The sequence below is a fragment of the Musca autumnalis genome, unplaced genomic scaffold, assembly GCF_047663935.1.
Source record: "Musca autumnalis isolate F117 unplaced genomic scaffold, ASM4766393v1 scaffold_1, whole genome shotgun sequence".
NCBI lineage: Eukaryota > Metazoa > Arthropoda > Insecta > Diptera > Muscidae > Musca > Musca autumnalis.
In genome coordinates this window covers 117,505,093-117,526,366 of record NW_027411644.1, presented here as the reverse complement: position 1 = coordinate 117,526,366, position 21,274 = coordinate 117,505,093, and the positions used below count along the sequence as shown (strand labels likewise).

Genomic DNA, 21,274 nt, shown 5'->3' with positions numbered 1-21,274 from the left:
AATTTCTGCGATACCGATCAGTATATATTGTTCGAGATAACAGCCAGAGCATCAGAAAACTCTAATCACTAAAGTTGTGTCTACAAAATCCATTGAGTTACCCAAAAAGTGCTCAATTTATGGAAAAAATCGCTGCAAGGACAATCACCTGTTTTTAGGCTACCTCCAAAAGAACTTTTGTTTTCAAACAGCCATCAAATCTCATAAACTCTATTGGATTCCCTACTGTCAACTAAAATATAGACAATTTTGATCTTAAACTCAACTAAAAATATTTTTATCGTCCTTTTTCTTCCGCACTCCTATTTTTTTGAACAACAAATTTGAAGGCGATTTATAATGTTGGTGTAAACAGTAAATAATTTAAAACAGATTGCCACATTTCTGCTGATGAATTAACTGTTGGGATGTCAACAATGTTAAACAAATTCAAAATAAACCAAAATGGGTAAGTTTAACCATGTTTATTCGACCATTCCCGTGGTGTGAATGAGCACTCCTATTATTTTGAACACAGCTGTAAGTACGAAATTGCTGGGTTCCAGCTCTATTGGTTCAACCACATCCATATTGTACCAAATTTAGTACCATTTAGTACTTTTCGTAAACATAAGTACTAAAACTACTCCATATATCAATCGTACACTTACACAGTTATCTTAATTCGAAATTTCAAGTTTCCAGCCCTATCCGTTCACCCAAATCCAAGTTGTACAAAATTTAGTACTATTTAGAACTTGTCGTACACATAAGTACAAATTTCGAAAACTACCCCCATATCGCAATCCTATACTCCGTCAGTAATCTTAATTCTAAATTTCAGGTTTCTAGCTCTATCCGTTCATCCTAATCCAAGTTGTACTAAATTTAGTACTTTTCGTACACATAAGTACGAATTTCCAAAACTACCCCTATACCTTAATCCTATACTCCGTCAGTAATCTTAATTATAAATTTCAGATTTCCAGCTCTATCCTTTCACCCAAATCCAAATTGTACTAAATTTAGTACCATTTAGTACTTTTCGTACACATGAGTACGAATTTCACAAACCATTTCCTTTTATAAACACCACTTCCCAACCTTCATTTCCATACCAAATTCCAAGTTTCTAGCTAAACCCGTTCAAAATATACAATTGGTACTAAATTTAGTACTTTTCGTACACTCAGAGGTCGAATTTCCCAAAACCTTTTGGTACATCTTTCTAAATCTCCATCAGTTACCCTCATTCCAAATTTCAGCATTCTAGCTCTTCCCGTTTGCCTAATACAAAGGGTACCATATTTAGTACCTTTTAGTACTTTTCGTACCCTTCTAGGTCGAATTTCCAAAAACCCAGCCTTATCTCAACCCTACACACCGACAGCAACCCACAGTCAAAATTTCAGCTTTCTAGCTTCAGCGGTTTCGCCTGGGCGATGATATGTCAGTCACTCACTCACTTACAAAGCTCTTTTATATGTTAAGATATAACTTTATATCATATATCAAATTCACTCACTAAGCTCTTTTATATATATAGATTATTTTTGGGAGTTTGAATAAGTTCTCATCATCCATGGTTTTAAAGCTTTTTACTCGTTCTAAGCCATTGTGGATATTCTACGCGAATTATGACTTGAGACTACAAAAATACCACTTTACGTATTTTTTTTACATTCGTATTAATTTATATCATCTTCCATTGAGTTTTATTATTGGCATATGTCCATAGAAGACAGTTTTAAATCCCGGCTAAGTTTTAGAGGTTTTAGGTTAAGGCAGACATGAATGAGAATAAGTAGGATTATTTGCGGAAGTTTCGAACCATATCTCGGTTATTTGGTATCGATCTCACCATTATCTCAGGAGGTATGGCTTAACCGAACATTATTTATCTTTAATGGGTGGATTACAAGAAAACTTGTCATATAATAGCCATTTTACGAAGTTGGTGAGGCCTGTTGATCTAGAGGTTCTCTTTTGTACCTTTGGACCTCCCAACAACAACAATTCTATTTTGATCAAGCTGTCAAAATGGGTTTTTACGTATCCATACAGTTTTACTCACACTGACAAAAAATTTGATAGATTGGAATCAACCAACTGGCCGTTTTACGCCACTTTAGTACTTCATTATGCTGTCTAGATCATGAAGATCTTTCCCGACGCGCCTGGGAAGGGGGGCCTATACACTGAATAAGGATTTCCATGGTTTTGCTTATGGCATCAAGGCAGGGGTACATTCTGGCAACTTTTGAAGTTTTTCCATTGCGTATCACTTCCGTTGGCAAACCACACTGGCGACGCATAGCTTACCACAGACCGACCTATCTCGTTGTATATGGTTAACAAGGTTTCTTTAACTGCTCCCCAAGTGCTGCGGGCTAGGGTGTTGAGAACCTTGTTTCTACATCTCAGTTTACCGCAGATACCTGTGGCCTTCGCGGACGACGTGAACATTCTGTCGAATGTCACCCAAAGGACTCTGGTGAGCAGTAGAGTTGGGCAATATAGTTCCTGGAGCGGATCGATCTTTCTAGTTCCTTTATTTATATATAAATAATTTTAGGCTTGTTTGAGATATGTGCCCCCTTGCCATTTCCATTTTTGTACAAGTTTTAGCCCCTACAATAATACTGAAGTGATTTTTTCTGCACTTTGATTGAACAGATTGATTCAATTTCACAGCAACTTTTACCCCTTGGACAACTTTCATTTAGATTTACTTAACAGACTTTTTATTAAAAATCAAATGTATTAAAATCTTGAGAACACCCTTTGCAACATCAACTTTTAATTTTAATCTCTTTATGGCGGCCAACTACAGTTTTAGTTAGATTTATAGAAATATTATCCCAAACTGAAAGTAAATTGACAGTAATCATAAATATAATTAGTTACAATATAGTAGTAGCTAGATTAGAACATATCTGTTGTTGTTTAAATGTTAAATTTTTATCAACATTTTGTAATCATACAAAAATAGGTAATGTTAATGGAACAATATCAGACAAACGGATGAAAGTATATGTAGACCAGTATTATAAGGTTAAAATACTTTTTAATTTTGTTTCCTATGATAACAATTAAAAAAAAACATTCTTAACTTTACGAAATTTCAATGCGCGTTGATATCAAAACTGCGGGTGCGTAGAACTCTTATTAATTTATTTGCTGTCCCATTTAGCACAATCTTTCCAAGAGACATGGGAGGAATGTTAATCACATATATTTTCAATCTTGGGTATATACTCCATGCCTAGTTAATGATTGTACCTATCAAATTTATAAACCCTGTATAAATACATATTTTGGACACTAAACATACATTACTCCTCTTTCCATATGCTTTTATTGAAAATTATTTTCAACGAGTCTAAAAATGTGTGTGAAACATTCAAGTATTACTGCTTTTCCATTTTTTGTTTGCACATCCCATAATCACATTAAATGTGTGAACTTTATAACCGCTACAAATAGAAGAAGAAAATAAAAAACAAGTTTTGTACTAGTTTTACCTTTGTTTATCTTCAACATACGACACAAGTTCAAAGATCTCATACTATGGCTTCTGATGTGATGCGTCATATTTGTTATGACTACGTCATAATGTTGCCTCCGGCTATTTGAATTTAACAAATTTATAAATACAAATTGCTCTAGAAATAATGAGAGCAAAAACTTGTTTTTTTCCTTTACGCATGAAATAAACGCAAATGATTTTGAAGTGTTACATTCTTAAATTGTGAATTAATATGCATAAATTAAAAGTGGTAAACACTTACTTAACATTTACAGTTTACTTTAAAAAGTTCTCATTTTCAATATTATCATGACACTTTTTCTAACACCTAATGTGTGCAGAAGTTTTCCGATAAGATGTTTATTATCTACAACATGGTATACATTATGTAAAATTCTTATATGCAAGGGTGACTTCCACCTAAAATTGTTATTATATGTTAATTAAGAAATATTATTTATTTCAAGGGGTTTCGTGAAATTCGTAAATTTTCTTATTCAGTCTTGTAAAAATAGAATTTATTTAATTTGACCACACTAAATGGAACTGTTTAAATAAATTTTATGCCATAAAAACCACAATTTTTCTACTTTAGGTTTTTTTATATTTTGTGATGCCGTTTTCCGTTTTTATAACATTGAAAATAATCGAATAACTACTTTATTCATATACAAAAGCTAAAAAGTGTTCTGTTCTGTTCCAGAAGTCAAGAAATTATCATCTAATATGCTAACCCATAAAAATGAAGCCACCGTGAGCGTCTTCGGAGGCGTCTGGAAAAAGTTCAGATACCTTTGTAAAAGAATATAATGCATTGAATTGAACAGATCGTAGCTATATTATCTAGAAATGGGAATACGAAACTGTATAACATCCCCATTCCTCCATTTGTTAGTTTAAGTAATATTAATAATGGACACAAAAAGCTTTTCAACTTCTCCAAATTTAACAAGTTTTTTTTTGTTTTCATTTGTTTTTACTCCAATTAAGAGAAAAAGTTTGTTAGATTGATGTGATAAAATTAATAATAGTATATTTTGTATGTATATACAGCTGCGAAAATAATTATAGCACCACCTCCCACAAAAATATTTTGCAGGCATTCTTCAGCCCGATCATGAATGTAAACTCCCCGTGAGTTTTGTCTTTCTGCCGTTGCAACTTAAAGGAGAAAGTGAAACAACTCACGGGGAGTTGATATTCATGATTGGGCTGCTTATTTACATTTTGCTGACCGTTTCATGCGTATTTATTTATAACTAAACTCTAAAGAATTTAAAAATAACAGAAATCATAGTTTATTTTGAAACTTTTTAAAAATTTAAACAAATTTTCAAAAAACTGCAAAAATTTGGTGAAAAAAAATAATAGCACCATCAATAAAAATTCGTTTAAAAATATAGAAATTGGACAAACATCTACACTTTATCACTCAAGGATAGAAGTACATCAATAGAAGCAAGTGTCTACTGATTTATTCTTCAGTTTATGGCGTTATAGAACCAAGCGGATTCTGGTATTGGTTGCAGGATTCTTTTTCAAGGACGCCCCAAATAATTTTTGCGGCCGTTGGTTTTTATGTTGTAGTTACCTTGTTGACCTTAGTTCACAAGTTTTTTGATTAGTCATAGTCTAGGAACAACGCACAACCCTAGAGAATAACCACAGAACTTCTATACCACAATTTCTTTGATTTCCTTCAGATTATAACCCAGCTTATTACTGTGCATATCCTTTTGGAAGGACGAAACTAGTGCCAACATATCTTCTAAATTAAATAGTCATATTTTCCAAAATTTCAACGGAAATCAGTTAATTCTTCACTGTTTTGTTGCCATGTATAGGGTGTAGTCTCTAACGACAAAGTCAGATCCATACTCTTGAGGTTAAACAATCCTCTGTTAATGGGCTTTGCTATATATTTTTGGTTCTATTCCGATTTTTTGAGGACATCTAACTGAGAACAGAAAATATTTTCCTCCAAATAAACCGCATCTTCATAAAACATTGTTCCACATGGTGGTGCTATTATTGTTTTCGCAACTGTATGTAATTATATTAATTAAAGTTGTAACTGAAGCGTAAAATTGCTAATAAACAACAATATTTTGACGAGAGATAAGTTATTCTGAAGTCACATATCTTTACTACACATATCCACAGTGATGATTGGAACTATATATTGAATTACCATCGATCGTTCCATGTCACACTGACATAGAAGTGACATCCATTTTTTGCTGAGATACAAATTAAAAAAAATCTTTTTGTGCTGAACGTATTGTCCGACAAAAAATTGAAAAGTAATTTTTCAATTAATACCGCCTAAAATTTAATTTAAAATGCGTATGTACCGGTATGTAGTACATACTATGTACACCTATGAGGTAAAATTATTTAGTAGATGGCTGATGTCTCAACTTGTATGAGGATCTACATACCATTTTTCCAAACATACTTTCACGTCTGTCGGAGGAAAATTTTGTTTTAACAAAATTATTTTTTATTCGCCGAAAATAAATCCTCAAAAGTGTTAGTGTAGGGTATTACTTGGTCGGCCCCGTTCCACTACAGTCTTCTCTTATTTGGGTTTTATTTATTTAATGAATAAAAACGTTCATATGTGTAATAACTTTTTTGCAATGTTTGTAAATATAAAAAATCCCATCACAGTCGTTTAGGGCATACAAATATTTAGGAATATGATGTCTCTTTTTCTATACCGAAAAAAAGTTCTTGCACCAAATGCATTGAAGTTTTAGAATGCATAATCTATATATTTTTTCTTTTAATTCACGATACGTTGTTACTAATATTTTATTTCTTGTTTACACAAATTTTAATTTGTTTTATTTTATTTCCCTAATGTGTGATAGAGATAAGAACAAGGCATTTTTATAGAAGGTAGATGCATGGATTACAACAACTAACAATTTTACAAAAACAACATTGTTGTTATCTATTATATATTTGAGTTTGGTGATAAGTGACTGACTGACTGACTCATCATCAACGCCCAGCTAAAACGGTTAAAGCTAGGAGGTTGAAATTTTACCAGTAGATCACTGTTGGTGCAAATGTGCGAGATAAGGCCGGGTTTTGCAAAATTCGTCCTGGAACCACAAAAAATAACAATAACAAAAATCCTTATTATTCGCTGTTATTACTTATGTACTTAGTTGGCAACACATTTGTCAAATTAAATGCTATAATTTCTTAATACGTGTAAAATATCACAAACAATTTCAAATTTTGTAGTTTACTTCTATGCGCATTTATTTTATCGTAAACCAATATATATTGGTTGTTATTTTCCATTGCAACAGATGTCGCAGTTGGTGATAATAGTATAAACTTCAAGTAAGCTATGAAATTTTGCTATACGCTATATAATTTTGTTTTCACATAACAGGTGTCGCACAAAAGATTTTCTTTCGTTAAAATCCAGTTAGACAAAAAATGATTACAAACGATGAATTTGTAAAAATTTTGATTTTCAACTTCAAACTAAAACAAAAATTCTTTCAATAATGTTTGGTTTGTTGTACATATGAGTTGCTGTTGAAGACAAAATTAGGGTATTAAATTCAGAAATCGGTCAGAAATAACAAAAATAATTTTTTATTAATTTTCTCGTTTAGAGTTAAGCTTGATGATCGGAAATTATTTGCAAGTGAAAAAGGAAAGCCAAGGACTCGAGCCCACATAGTCACCAAATTACGTTAACTGGTTTCATTGGTGGTAAAGCAAATCTTCGGACGTATCGACTATGTAATGGCTTCTCTGTCCTAGAACTTATCGTTTTTCAAATGCAAATGTGTTTTTGTACATTTACGCGGATACTATATAGTAGGCCTATTCTGTAATTTTATCGATGGTTAAAATTTCTTTTGTTTTTGTAACAACTAAAAAACAAACAAATGAAATTGTTGTAAAATAAACAATGAGTAAAGTTGTTAAAAATTTACTGAAATTACAGAATAGGCCTACGGTAGGCCTAGTGGCCTATTCTGTAAATTTTTAACAAAATTTTAACAACTTTTCAATCGATAAAGTTACAGAATTTCTAAGCTGGTTGTCACATCTACCTTCTTTAATATACATTGGATATGAAGATATGTATTTTAAGCACTGTAGGCCTATTTCTTTTTAACAACTTTACTCATTGTTTATTTTACAACAATTTCATTTGTTTGTTTTGTTTTTGTTACAATAACAAAAGAAATTTAAACAATATCGATAGTTGTTAAAAGTTACAGAATAGGCCTACTGGTCTTTTGATCTCCATTTTGATTATAAACTGCATATCGGAAACATTTTTCATCCAATTCATTGTTTAAAATACACTTTGAAATAATGGCTTGTAGTCCCACAAATTCTAGAAGACTTAATAGTCATCTCATACACGGCCCCATGACTTGTTTTCTCATCCTGGTTTCTATAAGAATTGTGAAAGGGAATATTGGACTTCTTTAAAACTCCTTTTGCTATTTTAAGAATCCTACAGATTTTTTATAAAAGTCATATTGAAAGAAAAAACCCCGCTGGAATTGTTGCTTAGTTTCTTTTAAAAAACAGGGTCTTCTAAAGAAGTTCTTCCTGTAATTTTTATGAGGATAGTGACATTTAACTTAGATGAATCCATCATTTAATTGAACTTTACCGTTGCAACACAAGAACAACACAAAATATTGAACTGATCATCTCAAATCACAACATTTAATATTTTATATTGTGCAGCCTTTTTCGATTATTTTAATATTAATTTTATAAGTTTTCAATAGAAAGATGCAATTAGAAATCCCTGATGATGTGGATTTTTTTGTTTAAGGAATCAGTCGTTTTATTACGCGGCAATATTCCCTACATGGTACTGGCGTGGCGTGGTATTTTTTTGTTATAACCCTAATGTGCATTATAATCTTAAAAAAAAGACAATGGAAAACCCCACACGTTTCCTATGCGAATATGTCTTATCAATAAGTTACTTAGCACGGTGTAATTATCACTTTAATTCAATTTCCAAGAAATATAAAAAACTAATAAACTAAGCGAACACTAAAATTTGAGTGGTGAGAATTTCAATAATAAATTTGATTTTTTGGGAAGTCTAATTTTCTAATGTTCCGGGATCAAACAAAACATTACTTTTCTTAGTAAAGGAATGAGGTCCCTAGCAAGAGAGGATAATTTCGGAATTGTTTTTTTATGCATAAAATATTCATGTACAGTATTATTTGCTTACCTGTACAATCAAAAATTGCACGACTTCTTGTGCAGCAATCCCCAAAATGCAGGAAGCTTAAATTCGCTACCTGCCCAACTAGGCCGATATCTTCAATATTACTTACGTGCATATGTTGTGCAGCTATAAGCAATGTTGAAATAATAGAGTGATAGACATTTCAAGTTCGTTAGAGAAAACGTTACATTTTTTTTACAATTCATTATCATTTCTTGCGTTGTATTTGTTTTGCACACTTCTTATCAGTACAAAATCAGAGTGGTTGAACTTAATCCTTGTTTTGAGTTCGCAAAAAAAATTAAAATTTTTTTCTTGTGTAGATATATGTAAATTTTACAACCAAATTTAAGTAAAATCACCAAAATTTTGATGCAGCTATGCCGAAAATGCAGCTATTGAATGTGCACTAAAACATAATATATTGAACGGAATCTAGAGAATAGTTGCCTATAAAAAGAATTTTGGTGAGGTAACGCCGAAATGCAGCTATGAATAATGCAGGTAACCAGAAAATACTGTATTCAGTTTAGATGTTGCGTATGAAACATTTAGGTAAACTTGTTTGTTGTACATACAATCATATTTTTATAATTCAATTGTCTGACCACAGATTATTTTTAAGTTCTGTGATTGAGGAACATGTGCATAACTATAATCATCACAATCATTGAGCGTTTATATATAAATACATATTGCCAATAGGTTTTTAGTTTTTTACCATAAACAATTATTCAGTTTATAGAGATGCATTCTTCAGAAAGCAACTACGATAGATTTCACTGTGCAACAAAATATTCCTTTTTGAGGACGAAAGTCCGTTATTGATTGTGACAAGCATTGAGTAATATATAAATAATTTTTGCTGGTGCTGTAAATGCTTGAAGTACTATAATTGGTCGGGGAAGCTTCCTTTTCTAAGTTTGATTAAAAAGGCATTTTAACAACCAAAATGTTGTTCTATTGTGTGACTTATAAATGATCGATCATTCGTTTGTTGCTTCTGAAGGTAGATTTAAATAGAAAATAGCTAATTTTTTATTAGTAGTGTAGTGATACCTTTAATAGATTTTGGGGTTTGAAAGAATACCTGAACAAACACATGACACAATTCAGCAGGTGTAAATACGAACAATTCTGCAAATGGTTGTATTTCGGCACACGCATTTGTTGTTGACAGATATTATTGTAGTTTGAATATGCAAGACAATTATTCATTTAAAACATTTACAAACAATTCTGCGAAAAGTGTAAGTGTTTATACATCATCTACAGCGTTATTGGATGGGACACCATTTTCTATGTTAGTTCCTGGCATGGAAACATATCACACAAAAAGATCCTTTTAAATGTTGCTTCCACAATAACTCTTAGTCATGGGGAAATGTTTTTGAATAAAGTATGTCCTAGTAAAGGATTGCAGTAACCCACTATATTTTGGTTATAGGTGTAGGTGAGGGTGGTGCGATAATTATGAAAGGGAAAATCCTAATAGGCGCATCGCGTTTCTGATTCTTGAGATTTTACTGAGCCAAACCATTCGTCTACGGTGAAAATCGAACCAAAACTGCCTGGACAATACCAAGAATCAGAAACTCAAAGCGTCCCTTAAAATCTTCAAATCGCTCCACCCTAGTGTAAATAAAAATATTATTCCCGAATTACAGAAATATAAATGGCATGTTTTACATTCAAATTTACAAATAATAAATTACACTGCCGCCCACTTGAATAGAACCCCCTACCAATTTTTTTCAATCTTCATTCATTTCCGATTTATACAAGATATGAAGTGTTATACTTTTGATATTTTGTTTCATGTGTTTGGAGTAAATATAGTCGTTCATTTGTATTCAAGTCAGATTTATATAAGAATTATACAACGAAAGCAAAATAAAGTCAAAAATTCAAGTAAAAAAATTGCATGATTGTATTAGAATATCGAGGCATATTCACTCTATATTGAAAATGAAGTACTTTCAGTAGCATTCAATAAAAGTAAATCCCTCCTGCATAAAAATACACCAGTATATCCTGCTTTGGCAGGAATACTTTTTATAATCAAGTATAATGCCTAACAAGACTTGTCTAATACCTTTAACAAGATAATTTTTGGAAGCGTCCTGTCTACTATAGTCATAGATTTTACGCTTAAGTCATTCTCATATATTTCAGATGATATCTACCACTGTAGAATATGGCGGCCCCTTCAGGACATCCGCATTAAGTTTTGACGACTCGAAGTGTATGGAAGTTTATAAAATCGTGATGAAATTTCCACTACAAACTTAGTTTAGGTTCAAAGATAGGCCATATCAGTCCACTTCTTACGGTACCTACCCCACAAAAGTTCAACAATTTTCGTTAAAATTGTGTCCACGATAACTCTCAAAGAGAGTAGCCGAATTGGTCATAACTTTGCATATGGTAATATTACTTCCAGGCATAAATCAGGTTTGAATATGGACTTAATCGGTATACTACTTCGTGTACCTCCCACACAAAATTTGGAAAAAGTACAGTTTAACAGCTCGTCTCCGATCCCTTTTTTGGGCTTCAGGTCCATACTTCCTAAAATACTGCTCCAAGCGCTCCAAAATAGCTTGCCGGCATACATCGTGTTATTTCTTACAGACTTGGGTTATGGCCGAATATTATCGGACCAAACTTTTTTCGAGGATAGTCCATACTTTCTGAGAATTTGGTCCAAAACACTTAAAAAAAATATATAGACGTCAGATGTATTGTGTTTACTTCTTTTCTTTAGATGTGAGACTGAGGGTATATCTCTGTCGGCACAGCTCACTGATACTTTCTTAATTGTTTTAGTTTGGGAAGTTATGGTAGTACTAAAAACCTCATACGGACGTAATTTTCACAGCTGCTATTCGTTATGGTTCTAATTTCAAAGATTTATATTTATTTTTCATTGCAGGCTGTGAATATGCTGTTTATTAAGTTATGTTCAAGGTACATATACGTTGTGTTTTTGGAGTCATAGTTGCCGGCTAAGACGACTATTATGCTTGTTTTTGTTTGCATATGTTATTGCTAATATTATACCAAAGACTGCTTCTTGATAAATTAAAATCTTGCCGTTTTAAAAAAATTAAATTAAACGGAACGTTGAATATACAGTCCTCTTATCTTCAAACAAATCTTTGTTGCTGAGCACCTAATTTGGTTTTGTTAATACTAATTTTTGCTATTTTATAAAAAAAATCTCGCCTGGAAACTGTGTAGAAATGCACTGTTTTTTTGCTTATGTTTGTTGTTTTTATGTGCTCTCAATTTGTCTACAGTGTGCAGTAATGATCTCAACGTTGGAAATATATTTATTTATTAGCATATGCATTGCTACATTGTGTCTTAAGTGCTGCCTATACGTTTTTTGTTCAAAAATATGTGTATATTTATGTACGCAGAAAATGATAAGACAAACTTCTGAAAAAAAAAACAGAAAATGACATTATGATAAGAAAGAATATTCTATTCTCAGGGCACTTTGCTTTTCCCCATAACATAACACAACACAAACCAGCAACATATAATAAGCAAAACAACAATGTGATAGGAACCAATGGGGAATTCCTTCGAGAGGTCTTAAATTCGTTTAGATTGTAAAATTCTATTTCTTTCTACTTACGGCTGATTGTTTCTTTTTTCTGCAGAAGAAATATATCAAGTTCTCGATCATGATTATCACAAACGTACAATCTAAAAGGAGATCTGTGAGTTGGAATGAGACATGTGCATATTCTACTGCATTGTTGGTAGTCGGAAAAGAATCTATCGTAAACTAAAATCCTGTTTACAAACATTCCAATGTTTGTCAATATTTTAATTTTGTCAGATCATGGTATTTGAATGGTTTTGTTCGTAATAATTGTAGGATCGGTAGTTAGGTCATTTTATGATTTTTCCTTGATGCTAGCCTCCTTTGAGGCATTGGAAGAAGGGGGGCGTTCGTTTTCCTTTATGTTATAAAAAAAATAGTAAAAATTAGTAGATTCTTGCAGTACTGGAACAGACCAAATATTAATGGTTATGCTTTATCTACATTAGAATCATTTGTTGATCTCCGGGTGTTAATGGATCCAAAATTAAATTTTAATGACCGTGTAATAGATTTATTAAACGATTGGGCAAAGAATTCTCTGACCCGTATATAACAAAGCAACTATTTACGTCTCTTGTTAGACCTATTTTAGAATATTCTTCCGTGGTATGGCATCCCCATTATGCAATATACTCTGATAAAATCGAATCCGTGCATAAACCATTTCTTCATTTTGCGCTAAGGGGTCTTCATTGGAATAGCGATTTTGTGTTGCATTCTTACTAAAATTAATTCGATTGCCTACATTAAAAAGTAGACGCATTATGTTGAATACTATGATGTTAAAATTTTTTAATGGTATTGTGCCATCACATTTTCTAATTTCGCCCATTAGAATTAATGTTCCTTTTAGATCTAGTAGATACTATCAAATTATTTAAACCAATTAGTAAAATGTGTGCTGATTTTAATTCTTTATACTGTAATGTAGATTTTGGCATGAATTTAGAAGTTATAAAAAATAACTTAATTTTATTTTTATGTATCCTCTAACGTTTAACTAACTGGCTGATGAAGAAGATTCTGCAGCTGGTTTTCGATTTCCTTCTCATACCCTATCATGATGCGGATCATGGTGTGTACGCGATCCCTACGAAGAGGGTGGTCGCCCCCTCGGTCGGCAGGGTTGGGACAGTGCGGAGTAAGAACGTTAAAAAAATACAAAATAAAAATTCCCGAGCCAACTCCGAACAATGCTTGCCCGCCAGAAGGGGTGGGGTGTAGAGTACTGTGTTGTTCACATTCTCAACCGACAGGGGCGTAGTATCCCTTCCGGCCACTGAGTCCGATGGTCTCACTCCTTCTTCTTGCTTTGTCGCCTGAGTCTTAGATTCAATTCGTCATGTCGTCCCCAACCTGAGAATCCATGTTCGATGCGTATTTACGTTGTTCGTCCGTGTCCATAGCCGGATCCATAAACAATTCCTGCAGAATAAGATATTTGTTTGTGTTGAAAAATGAATCCATAAGATATAGTATTAATGGCGATGAAATGTCGATCATGGCATAACCCTCCTTTACCGTGTGAAGAACTTGACAGCTAAATCTATACTTCGCTGAGACGTCCAGGTGTCAACGAGACTACATTATACTACAGTGTCGGTACTCTACTGCAAACTTTTAAAAACGCCGATAGCCACGTGTTCGCCTGATAACCCGGCATAATCGAATCTATATTAAGCATTAGATCACTGCTGTATAATCTTTGGTCCGTTCACTGTTTACTTCGTTAAATGCAATCTGCTTGAGTGGAGAAAGTTGTGACCATAAGCCCCCACATAGCGTCAAGTGGGTTATGGAGGAGTAGAAATCTGTTCTTAGTTCGGCTTATGAGCAAATGTTCTGTATCGGTTCTAAGTAAACAAGAATTGTTGGTAAACTTTATCGGTAACTACAGATGCTAAGTTATCACATCAGGAATGTTGTTGTTATTGGGCAGCATATTATGCTGGGCCGGCAGTCGCTGGCCGAAACACTTTTGGATTTGCCATGGGATTACTTGTTACTACGCTACTCCTACTTTTTCTTTACTGGGCTATTGCAAGATATTATGATTGGAAGAGATAACGAAGATCGCTTGAGAATATCTGAAAAATATAACTTCCAATCTGAGCGACAACATATTCGTTTCATATCCGTCTGGAAATTTCAGAATTTCGAGTGTTTTATTTTAATTATAGAAAATATTTGTTCTTATCGCCGAACTAAACGAATTAGCTTGCTACGTTTAGACGACTAACTGTTTTGTTTTGATTTATTTCAACCAGCGGAAATTCTTCTTTTGCTATTAGTTGATTATTTACGATGTTGTCGGTAATTCGATGGTATTTTCTATTTCTACTTCAGTGATGATTGATAATGATATAAAAAAACTATTCTAGAATTTGTTATTTTAGTGGTGTGAAATATAGATATCAAACCAAACAAAATGGGTAACATTACACTAACAATTTTTTATTTTTTTTATTTTTGTAGATCCACCAATACGGGCCGAACAGCAGCAGAATGTTCATGTCCCGCAATATTTGCCTGATCCACGAGATGGCAGCATTTATCAATTGGGTGATATGGGTAGCCTGAAAAAGCTGCCGTATACTATACCACAACTGGTGGCAAATGCACCCTGTCGCTCCTCGGATGGCATTTTGTATTCGGGCAAAAAGAGTGATACATGGTTTATTGTTGATCCTAAATCGGGTCGACGAGAAAAGGTTGGATTTGATGGATCTGTGGAAGGTGGTGGTGGAGGAGGAGGCGCAGGTGGTGAACGTATCGGTTGGGCAACATCTCGAGCCATTTATTTGGGAAGAACACAATATACTGTGATGATGTTCGATAGCTTGAACAAGAATAAAAATGCCAAACCATGGAATATAACATTCTATGATTACAGTTCAATGGCCACCACACCAGATATCTCAAAAGATTATGGTATATATCTGCAATAAAACTAATATAAAATTCTCCTTAATCATTGCTGCTTCTTTTAGAATATCTGCATCTGACCACAACTACAAATGGTAATATTTTGACACTTGATCGCAAAAATGGTAAATTTCTGTGGAAAAACGATTTGACCAGTCCCGTAGTGGCAGCATTCCTATTGGGACCGGAAGGTTTATTAAGTGTACCATTTACTACCGTCTCGGAGGAAGCCTTTCATGCCATTCTGGATGAATCTAAAGGTGGAAATGTCAATACCGTTAAACTATTGTAAGGATCAGATCAGTCACTTGTTTCCCCTTTTAGTAATCATTTGATTTCTTTATTCAGTCAATCCTTATATGTTGGAGAACATGGTAACGGTTTGTATGCCCTACCTTCTTTAGTGGATAAGAATACACCACGCATTTCCACAGCTCCGCCTATACAATTGCTGGATGGCCCAGATACAAATGTTGATCCGAATACCGTTTATTTGGATGATGTTTTAAAAAAGAATGCCGGTATCCTCTTGGGTTATTACAATCGGCCAAATGATGTGAATTTACAGTTGTCACCCTCGCCATCAGTTACTAAAGATGACAGCAATCATCAATTGGCCACCATAAGTGCTTCACTTAATGGTCCAGGGCGAAGCATTCTTTCATCGGATAAAGAAAAACCAAAATCCGCAGATATTGGCATACAAACAGAACCAATTATTGAATTAAAAATTGAATCGGAAATACCCAACAAGACATTTGGTCGTTTTGCCTTTAACAAGACCAAGGAAATAATTATTGATAATAGCAAACAAGTGCGTTCTTTCATCTACGAATGGTTTGTAGATCATCCCAGCAATCGGGTACATGTCATCCTTTGCATCATTATTGTTTTGATGCTAATGATGTTCTGGTACATGCACAGTTCTATGCAAGAGCTAAGAAATCAATCGGAAAATGGTTCAAAAACGTTGGGAAATAGTGGTAGCCGTGGTAGTGGCGGCAGTAATATTAGTGCCCAAGATTTAATTGATTTGGGCGATGGTCATATTCGCGTGGGTAAGATTTCCTTCAATGCCAATGAAGTCTTGGGCAAAGGCTGTGAGGGAACATTTGTTTTCAAGGGAACTTTTGAAGATCGTCTGGTAGCTGTCAAACGTTTGTTGCCCGAATGTTTTACATTTGCCGACCGTGAAGTTGCTCTGCTCAGGGAAAGTGATGCTCATGAAAATGTTGTGCGTTATTTTTGCACAGAACAAGATCGCCAGTTTCGGTATATTGCTGTGGAGTTGTGTGCCGCTACATTGCAAGATTACACCGAGGGAGATCGTAGTCCAGAATTGCGTTCACAAATTCATGTGTGGGAGGTGTTAAAGCAAGCGGCAGCTGGTTTAAGTCACTTGCATTCATTGAATATAGGTAAGGAATTTACTTTCTCAAGTGAAACGATTGGAGTAAGCTAATCACAGTGACCTTAATAATTTGATTTCTATTTATTTTAGTTCATCGTGATATAAAACCTCAAAATGTTTTGCTGTCCTTACCCGATGTTAATGGAACTGTTCGCGTTATGATATCGGACTTTGGTCTATGTAAAAAGCTAAATTATGGCAAAACTAGTTTCTCAAGACGTTCAGGTGTAACTGGTACAGATGGTTGGATAGCACCTGAAATGATGAGAGGACAAAGAACGGTATTATTAAAAAAATAGATTTTAAAGAAAAAATTTTATTGAATTTCCTCTTAATTTTTGTAGACCACATCTGTTGATATATTTTCACTGGGCTGTGTATATTTTTATGTTTTAAGTAAAGGTCAACATTTGTTTGGAGATGCTCTTAAACGTCAGGCAAATATTTTAACCAATGATCATAGTTTATATAACTTAAAAGCTGAACGCAAGGATGATCGTAGTAAATATGTAAGTGCTTATTGGTTCAATTATTTTTCGCGTATTTGAATAGAATGTAAATATTTAAATTTTGCAGATTTTAGCTGCAGAGCTTATAAGCGACATGATTCACCGGGATCCTCAATGTCGACCACCCGCCAAATGTATCGGCAATCATCCTCTATTTTGGAATGACAAAAAGATATTGGCCTTTCTACAGGATGTCAGTGATCGCGTAGAAAAGCTACAATTTAATGTAGAACCATTAAAGTCATTGGAAAAGAATGGCAATATTGTTGTATTGGAAGATTGGAATCTTCATTTGGATCCAATTATAACGGAAGATTTACGCAAATTCCGTGGTTATATGGGTGCAAGTGTCAGAGATTTGTTGAGAGCTTTAAGAAATAAGGTGAGTCGACTTCTAATTGATTTGTTATGGTGGCTTTGGGTTTTTGATGGGGATTCGGAAATGCAATAAAAATTTGAATTCATTTCGGTTTCTTAAATGACCATTGTGCATTAAATGTGTGTTCTTTTACAATTTTTATGGAATATTAAAAGTGGATAATTTTCGAATTTCTATTTAATTCTTAAAAGGGTTTCGATTCATTTATAGTTAGAGTGTCAGTCAATCAGTTTCTCTCGGGATTTTGAAAACACAGAGAAACCCAAGATTACTTTGAGGAACCTTAAAATGCCAGTTAACCTGATCTTTTAGATACTTTTCAATAAAACCGTTGATTTTGTAATGTGCTAGGGGAGGTCCCAAAAAAGACAATAAATATTTTTTAAGATTTTTGGGTTTCATAAAGATTTTTATAAGATCCCAAAGAGGCCACTCCACTAAAAAGGGGAACTGTAGAGAATTTCTTCAAGATTTTAGGAGGGCCAGAGAAGAGAGGGGTTCCCTAAGGGGGCAATAGATGTGTATTTCTTGGAGATTTGTAGGAGGTCTCAAATCTTGAGTTTCTTAAAGAGGTTATGAGGCCCAAAAGAGACAATGAATTTGGGTTTCTTACATATTTTTAAAAGACTTCAAAGAGGATAAAAAAGAGGCCAATAAAAGTAGGATTTCTAAAGATTTTTAGGTGTGTCCAATCGATTATTTCTTAAAGATTTTAGGAGTCCCAAAGAGGGTATCAAACGTGGTTTTCTCAGAAATTTTTAGGGTTCCAAAAAGAGGGAAACATTTGTTGGCTTCTTAAAGAGGTCCCAAAGCATTGGTGCTCAAAATATAATGCAAACTTTGGATCTCGTAACATTCTGTCCAAACTTAGTTTAGGTTCGAAAATGGGCCACATAAGTCCACTACTTTGGGCGGTTCCCCCACAACAGTTAAAAATTTTTTAAGTCTAGTTTAAGGCCTTTTCGAGAATCCTTTGGACATTTTTCCGATGGTATTACTTGTGGTCCTGTTTATAGCGATATTATTTTGCTCTAAATTATGCACGACCAACTGAAATGATTCGTGGGCGCGTAGGAATGAATCCCAAAATAACATCCACTTTCAAAATGGACTATGTCGGTCCATCCTTCGCAACACTTTTGAGTTTTAATCCAAATACCATATTTTTTGTCGGCAAGTTCTTAGTCGAGAGTTAGTCCCAATTTACATTAGGCGAGTTTACTTGCGGCAATTGTCAGTTTGATGGAGAGAGAGGTGAGGCATATGGTAACCCTTTGCCTCTCAGCCCCCTCTCTCACCTACAAACTGACAATTGCCGCAAGTAAACTCGCCTAATGTAAATTGGGACTTTATTTCATAAAAAATTTATTTAGGGCCAAAAAGGAAAATGGTTTCATACAGGTTTTAAGGTTCCCAAGTGGGCAACAATAGTAGTTTGCGTAGTAGTGGGTAATAAACGCAGAATTCCAAAAGATGTTACGGGGAAAGAAAGCATCATATTTCGGATCATGTTAGGATTTTAAGGAGAGGTTATTATTAGATGTTTTTAATTTTTTTGAGAGGAAACAATGAAATATAACATGTCTTTTTTCGGGATTTTGGGTGAATCATTTATAATACTTCTTAAAATATTTGGGTGTTTTTTAAGAGTTTGTTTGAAAGAATATGGATTCAATAAAGGTGTATTAATTCTACAGACTAAATTCTATGGACTAAAAAGTTATGTAAGTGTATATACATTTCAACAAATTCCTTGACCCTATAGAAATCTTTATCCATTATATTAAAATTCTCAATTGAATATTTTTCATTATTTCTATTTCTTATATTTATGTCTTTTGATTTACAGAAACATCATTACCACGAACTAAGTGAAGAAATGCAAAATATACTTGGCAGCATTCCGCACGAATTTACCAACTATTGGATTAGTCGGTTTCCACATTTAATATCGCATGCCTATCATGCATTTAGTATTTGCTCAAATGAGCCCATTTTTAGATCCTACTACAATTCTACATATTATTTCACACGTCCAGATTATTTTGATGCTGACGATGATCTCTATCCCACACTCTTGCAAAGGGATCCGAAGCCGTTGGCAAAGCCAACCAATAGTCCCAAGAAAACAATAACACCACAACAACAACAGCCACGACAACGTAAAGGCAACTATAATTTTCGTAAATCGCAAGGCGAAGATGATTTGCTACAATCATTTGGTGGTGGTATGCAGCGCAATTTTGGCGATGCGTTGGGAAATGAAGAAGAGAAACGTGATGTTTTTGCAAATTTTAAATTTAGACGTAATCCCAAATCGTCAAATCGCAACAATTATAACTTAAACAAAAAGGAGAAAAATGTTACCTGGACGCTGACAACCACAACAACAGCCACTCCTAACGTTATGCCAAAAGATGAATAGTAATTATATGATGTGCAATTATAGTTCGATTTTTATTTAAGTTAATCAGTTTTTTATTATAATTATTTGATGATTTTAATGTATACCACCCATTTTGCGTCCTATTAGCAAATTTTGTTTTAACAATTCCGCCAATATTATATATATATTGCTCACAAATACACACACTTGATATACATATGTGTAAAAATGTTTGTTGTGTAAGCACACATTTAGAGAAACACAAACCAATCTAGTTGATAAGTTAGTTAAGTAAGAAATGTATGTATTTTTTTGTTATTTGAGAGAAGTCCTGCTCTTCTTTCTTAGCAAAAATACTGAATGTCTGTGATAAAAAATTAACTAAGTAACTATATATTATTATTGTTTAAAATAAATCCTTTGATTTTATTCATCGTAAGCCTTCTGAAAATTGACCTTCACCTTATAACATAAGTTTATGTTTTATTAAATTTTTATATATAGAAAATTATTCCCTTTTTATTAGAAAACATAATTTATTTATTGAAACCTATGAACATTTCTAGTTCTGTTTCAAATAACATTTGGTAATTATTATTATGTTTATGTGTAATCACTACTTACTTTTCTACTACATGCTACCAACCAACCACCAAAATCTTTTTTATGTGTTTTTTTAAAACCATTTCCTAAATACAATTTTAAAAATTTATAATATAAATAAATATAAAAAAACAACACAACTTTGGAGTTTTTAATCAGCTTTGTTCAATTATTTATTAGCTTCCACTAAAATTCTAAATGCGTTGAAGTGTTTCGTCCACCGAGAAAAATGCTTTCCACACACGTGTATAGTGAAGCGAGTACGATGCTCTGAGGAAGCTCACCGTGTTCTGTTCTATACGGTAGATACTACGAGCTCTCTGACAGTGGTAACAATGCTCTATGGTTTCAATCAGGAATTTTTTGGCCAAAACTATTTGTTTGAAGTTTCAAAATTTTAGTATGTTCTGGACAGAATAATTAAAAACACTTGAAATCAACAGAAAATAAATAATTTTTGTAAATACCGTTAGTAGTCTTATTTGGCGCAGTGACAAAGTTGACACTTTCTTGTATAAAAATAAAACAGACTTTGTGCTGTAAAATACATACAGTCTGTCGCAAAAATTAGTATACACCGTTGAAACCAAAATGTATTAGGGATAAATATCACTAAAACTTTTTGAAAACAACAAACAATTAGTTTTATTTGATAGACAAGAAGGTTGTCTTCCGTAATAACAATTAAAAGT

The 21,274-nt window shown here is 33.4% G+C and overlaps 1 protein-coding gene across 1 annotated transcript in view; it reads left to right on the top strand.

Annotated features, from left to right (window-relative positions):
- The window catches only part of Ire1 (serine/threonine-protein kinase/endoribonuclease Ire1), a 31,269-nt gene extending 10,547 nt beyond the window's left edge, over positions 1-20,722 (top strand). The window contains exons 3-9 of the mRNA XM_073989638.1: positions 14,845-15,300; positions 15,360-15,582; positions 15,643-16,712; positions 16,796-16,986; positions 17,050-17,214; positions 17,282-17,596; positions 19,443-20,722. Of these exons, the coding sequence (XP_073845739.1) occupies positions 14,845-15,300; positions 15,360-15,582; positions 15,643-16,712; positions 16,796-16,986; positions 17,050-17,214; positions 17,282-17,596; positions 19,443-20,018 (2,996 nt within the window). The 3' untranslated portion in view covers positions 20,019-20,722. The remainder of the gene's footprint in view (positions 1-14,844; positions 15,301-15,359; positions 15,583-15,642; positions 16,713-16,795; positions 16,987-17,049; positions 17,215-17,281; positions 17,597-19,442) is intronic.
- Positions 20,723-21,274: the final 552 nt, after the last annotated feature.